Raw genomic sequence first — 6068 nt, 5'->3', positions numbered from 1 at the left:
TTAGGGTCACTTTAAACAAAGTATTAAGCTGCTCTCACTATGGGTGTTGCCAGATTGCACCAATCACCATGACATTGCTTCTCTCCCCTGGTGTGTGAGTATAATAATAGAAAATTAAACATGAAGTACAAGCTTTTTTATTGGATAACACAGTGAACAATTTGTTCTTGTTGGATGCATTTTGCATTAAGATACATTTTTCAAAAACGTCACTCAATGACCTGTTTGTTTTTCAGCAGCTGATATACTTTGAGCAGGTTTGGGAGCAGACCGACAAAGCAAATGATCAGAGATGGCAGTAGGGAGGTAAGATACAGGGAGGAAGTATAATTTGGAGTCCAGGCCAGGTGAGTATCTGGTCCAGGGGTGAACAGCAGTCAGGGCATGCTCCATACAGTCTGAGACTTCATACAGCCTTGGACTTGTTGCTTGTGTTAATCCTTCTAAAGCACTGATACCTGTAGGGGAATCAGTCAAACAGTGATGATAGCAGCAGTACTTATTGGTTTATTTGCAATTATTACACACATTGATGCTCATTTCCCTATGATAGGTGAAAAGTGTTGTCTGCCATAATGTTAATTATAATCAGCCATGTGACATTTTCAGGCCATATTAGTTGATGAAAAAAAAAATGGTCATTATAGGAAATAATCCCAAGTAATAACTGGTGATTTGATCCAAAGATGTTAATGTTTAAATAAAAACTTGAATATATTGATAGACTGTAAGGGCCCATTCACACTGATGCATTTTAGCATGTGTGTAGCACAGCCTACAATGCAAATGTTGTGGATCCCCATATTTGTAAACTGTTTCCATCAATGCGCTGCTTTGTGCATTGTTGTAAAAATACTTCATGGCCATTTTTTTCACATTGGGGTGCATCATAAAGACCATGGCAATGCATGTCATTGCACAATTTAAAGTGACACTAAACTTAGGAGTTAAATCTTAAAAATGCATTCAAGTACCTTAAAAGGAGAACTATGGGGGTCAGGGCTTTTCCCCATAGTTCTCCTCAGGGTAACGGGAGGACACAAACTAGCGTCCTCCCGTCACCCAAAGCTCAGTATACCACAAGCTACAGTATACTAAGACGCCGCAGCTGGGACGGATCCCAACATTACTGTCTGGATCCACCCAGCTGCGTGTTTGACTGCTGGCTCTGCCTACCCAGAGGCAGAGCCAGCTGTACCTGCCCCCTCCCGCCAGTCAGCGCTGGAGGAACGGAGCGGGGAGGGCGGAATCCCTGCAGGGAGCCGTGAGTGACAGTCACGGCTCTCTGCAGGGACAGGATCGAGAAGTGAGCGAGCGACGGTATGCGTTTGCTCACTTCCTGATCTATTGAGCCGACGTGTGACAGTTTCATTGTCACAGGCCGGCTAGAACTATGAGGCTGAGTGATTTTCACTTGCCTCATAGTGATCCTTTAACTATTACCAAAAATGTATCTTATTTGTGTATCATTCAGCTATAGATCCTGTTGGTCAGGACAATGCAGAGCCAGTACCAATCCAGCACACAAGTTCTACATGGACTATACAAGAAACACATTTCCAGTTTTTGTTTATTCTGACTGGCCTTGTCTAATGTAGGTAAATAGACAGATGGAGTTAGTCTGCTGTAATGTTGCGCTGTTTATTCCTAGGACCTTGGATCCCAGTAGTCTGTATTGGAAGTATTTATTTTGAAAGGGGTAATAGCAGGAATCACGGCTAGCCTCAAATAACATATGTATGCCAGAATCCTGCTGCACTCCTTACCGGGTATCCCTGTCAGCGTAGGTGCTCGAAGTGACCGCGGATGGCGCCGCCAATACTAAAACTTGTTAAAGATGTCCGCAGCACACCATATTGAAGTGAAGAACACGTCTGTTTATTGATCCTTCATGTCAAAACAAATAGCAACGTTTCGGGGCCACACTGGGTCCCCTTTATCAGGCTTGAAATAGCCTCAAAAACCATTCCCCTGGTTTTTCATGGTCTCCCATCCAACATGTAGCATGTCCAAAGTCGGGGGCCCTCATGTTCTGTAGAAGCAGACAGTCCCCTCTAGCATTACATAACATTACAGCCCTTTGGTGATGGATGTGTCTTGTAATTTGACAATTATATAACACAAACCCTACCTTTTGGCAGAATATATTTTCTCAAAAATCCCATAAACAAAAAAAAGGATATGCTTTCCGTCTGCCAGAGTAGATGACATACAGATGACAAAACATACTCTGCAAGCTTTTCACAGTTTTTTGCACTACTTCTGCTCCATCATGTTGCAGACCATTGGGTCCTCTACAATGAATACCCAAGGGCAGTGGTTCTCAACCTTTCTAGGGCCGGGACCCCTTGGTAACATTTGCCAAGTTGTGGTGACCCCCAACGGAGCGCTGGACTCCAGAATTAGTAAGGCGCTGGACTTGGGACTAAAAATAGAAGCACACTGACAAGAATACAAGCCCTCCCCAGCCCCTGCTACCTGCTTGCCTGCTCTGTCTCCATGCAGCCTTCTCAGCCCCAGCACTGCTTAGACGCCCGCCTTCTGCAGAGGCAGGAGGACAGCAGTGGCTGTGAATAGAAGCCCTGCTGTACACACTCCCCGGCCACTAGATGTCGCTGCAGCGGCCAGGGAGTGTGTATAGCGGCACTTTTATATTCACAGCCTCTGCTGTCCTCCCGCTGACGGACACTGCTGCGCTAGGAGAAGGCTGAGAAGCCTCTCACCTAGCGCAGCAGAAGTGGATGCTGCGAACCCCTCAACAGTGAGTTGCGACCCACAGGTTGAGAACCGCTGCCCTAGGGAGTCCTCAAAGAGGATCATATCCTTCTGCTTGACAAAATTGTACAGGACACATATTGCCTTCACTTAATGTACAACAATACTGTCAGATAAGTGAACTGGGCAGATAGATAGAGGTGTAAAAAGGTAATATATAGGAAACAGGTGGTGAGCTGTTTAGCCACCTTAGGACCAGAGATATTTTTAAATTTGTGCACACACATGCTAAAATCTGAATTATTGAGTTGACAATTACTTTAGACCCCAAAGTAATTATGTATTTTTCAGAAAGAATAGGCCCTCTAGAATAAAAAAAAAAGATAGCTGTAGGTGATAGGCAACCATTTAAATGGTTTTACTGATCATTAGTTTAGAGTTAACAGTGAATAATGATCCTAGAATTATTGCTCTCACTCCGAAGTTTGCAGCAATATCTAACATGTGGTGCAATCGCAGTTTGTGTACACATATCATACATGCCCTACACCCACATTTGCATTCATATACAGGTGGTGCAGTTGCTTTTAATTTTTTTTTTAATTCTCTAATTCTCTAATTTTTATTATTTTTTTACTTTTTTTTTAGTTTTTTAGTGTTTTTTTTTTTAAATATATAAGACCCATGATGTCTCCCCTGCCCACCAATACAGACAATCAAGCACAGAATTGTTCACCCATTCCTCTGTGAGCTACCATGCTCCATCCTGAATGCATTTGACGCCCAAATCACTTATGCATTGAAGTGCTCTGCTTGCGGAAACAAATTATATGTATGGCGGTCACAGGAATGGCCTCCCTTTTATGTAACGCACATTAACACGTGTGTTAAATGCACCTCAATGGTCAGCCGTGGTGTGAAGGGGCCCTACTTATACTTACTTTGCTTGAAGTAATCCTCTCCATAGTCCTCCTTAATATGTCCTGGAAGCTTTTCCCACATATGGATTAGTTGATTTTTATGAGTCTCCCAAGCAGTAGCTGGTGTTCTAAAAGCTCCTGGCTCTATAATAGAAACCTTCACACCAAATGCACGCATTTCTCTCCTGTAGAACAGCAACACAAATTCAATGAAAAGATTTACTATAAATGTCTAACACACAAGTTAGACAAAAGAGTTAACACTTCCAAACATTATCATTATGGAATACCTAAAAAGCAAAATAAATCATACAAAATGTTTCTTTGAGATGTAAGGGCTCATGCACATGTGTATGTGATTTGCTCTATTCAGATCTGTAATGTATACCGATTTGAATGCAGCAGTATTGTATGCTATGGGCCCATGCAACTTGCCATAGCATTTAGCTGTAAACCACAACTAAAAAAAATTGTTTACAGTTTCGTGTTTAGCCATATGTTACGCTGTATGCATACAAACATGCATGCTAATATTTACATGGGCACAGCGTAATGGACCCTGCTGCAGCTTCTCAGGGTTGACTTGTAAATAATAACGTACAGTTAGTGGGCACAGCTGCCGCAGTTGGGGAGTAGAGCAGATGCTCCCAAACTGTTCTTTCTTTCACTGCACCTGCCGCAAAAATGTAGAGTCAGAGCTTTAAGGAAGCAAAATCATCACCACCTCTGTCATGACAGTCTTTGGGTCTAATTAATGTCTAGTAGGCTTGAGCACTGCAAGGTAAGAGAAGGTCACATACTCCTCCATACTGTAAACACTGGGTATTTTTCAGCAGCTGCAATAGAAGGATGAGCAGCAGGGAAGTGGATGAACACAACTGGGTCAGGGGTGGGCTTTACAGAGATTCTGTCACTTTGCCCTGGAATGGCAAGGTCTCTGGAAACTGCCTGTGGATCTTGTCAGTTTAGCAAGCCACCATATTCTCCACACACACATTGGGTCATTGAGGTGTGTTTCATGCATAAAGTGACATTTGAAAAAGAACATCTGTTGCAGTAAGTGAAAGTTTAGCATGCAATGTGGCCAACTACCGAGGGCCAGTTTTTGGAAGGTGCTGGGGTTTTTACTTATCGGTTGTTTTAAGAAAACATTTTTAAAAGACCCAGATGGGTTGTAAAGATTTCAGCACAATCTACTTGCTGCAGTCATGAAGGTGTCTCCACACTGCCTTCTGGGCATTTTACATGATGTATTATTTCACTCCATAATACATTATTATGGTGAATGCATTGAGCGAAGTGTGGTGTTGAACTTTTTAAAACTGTCTTGTCTTTTTTCAGTAATAGGTATTGCCACTTCAGGTTCATCCACTATTGCCCACTGTAAATCAAAGGGTGTCTGTCGATCTGTCTGCAAAGTTTTCAAGTAAGGTAATGGATGACAGCACAAAAACTGGCTTCTCCCTGTATATTGTTTAGTGCATTAAAATTGGATAGAAGCAAGAAACTGTAAGACTCTTGAAGCTTATTGATTGTACCCTGTTTTATCAAGTTATACCAAGAGAAGCTGTTTTCTCATCCGTCATCCATTATGTTTGGGTCACAAGTTTTTGCTCAAGTTTCTATTTTTTCTTGCTGTATTACATCACCTTAAATTGTCTGCGAAAGCTTCCACGCCATACTTTGAAGGGCAATATCCTCCACCAACAACAGCTAATCTTCCCAGAGAGCTGGATACATATACAATGCGTCCCCGGGCTTTTCTGACCAGATGCAGCAAGCTCACAGTGACATCGATTGTACCAAGTAGATTCACATTCAGAATTTTGGAGAAGTCTTCTTTTGTTTGCCACTCATTGGGACCAAGACCAACAGCATAGCCTGCATTGTTCACTAATCCCCAAAGTCCTGTAATGCATGAGTAAAAGTACTGAAATCAGGAAACTGCATTATTAATAAATCTGTATCAAACTCAGTAAATCCTTTTTAAAACAGAAGGTACCCATATCTCACTTCCATCACAAATCCCAGAAATAAGGGATTTGTCCTCATTTCAGAACCATGCAAAGTATTCCTGGGCTAGCTTCCAGGAACACCAAGGAACAGAGTTAGGTGTTCATTAAATAAGTCCAAAAGAAATAAAGTACCTACAATGAACTATAAATCAGCCACTTGTATTCCCCTTTACAGTTGCATTTAGACTGGGAGAGGCCGGAGCAGCAGTCCTGTGCCAACAAGGAACACGCTGACAGGAGAAGAGAGAAGCCATCACTCTGCTGCCAATCCTTCACTGGTGACAGGTGGGGGGCAAGGAGCTGACCTAGCTGTGTTGCTTAATAAGACACTGCCACCGTGCACGTGCAGAAAAAAAATTATAGTGTCTTTGTAATAAGCACCCCCCCCCCCCACCCAAATGGTCCTAACTTTGCCCGC

At 42.6% G+C, this 6068-nt stretch overlaps 1 protein-coding gene across 1 annotated transcript in view; it reads right to left on the bottom strand.

The window, feature by feature from the left end:
* Positions 1-213: 213 nt before the first annotated feature.
* LOC108797043 (retinol dehydrogenase 3-like) overlaps positions 214-6068 on the bottom strand; it is an 8122-nt gene continuing 2267 nt past the window's right edge. The window contains exons 2-4 of the mRNA XM_018568609.1: positions 5285-5543; positions 3657-3820; positions 214-458 (exon numbers count right to left, since the gene is read on the bottom strand). Of these exons, the coding sequence (XP_018424111.1) occupies positions 214-458; positions 3657-3820; positions 5285-5543 (668 nt within the window). The remainder of the gene's footprint in view (positions 459-3656; positions 3821-5284; positions 5544-6068) is intronic.

Source organism: Nanorana parkeri, unplaced genomic scaffold (genome assembly GCF_000935625.1).
Source record: "Nanorana parkeri isolate BGI_ZX_2015 unplaced genomic scaffold, ASM93562v1 scaffold1216, whole genome shotgun sequence".
In the NCBI taxonomy this organism is placed as follows: domain Eukaryota; kingdom Metazoa; phylum Chordata; class Amphibia; order Anura; family Dicroglossidae; genus Nanorana; species Nanorana parkeri.
This window is presented reverse-complemented; position numbering and strand designations above follow the sequence as displayed.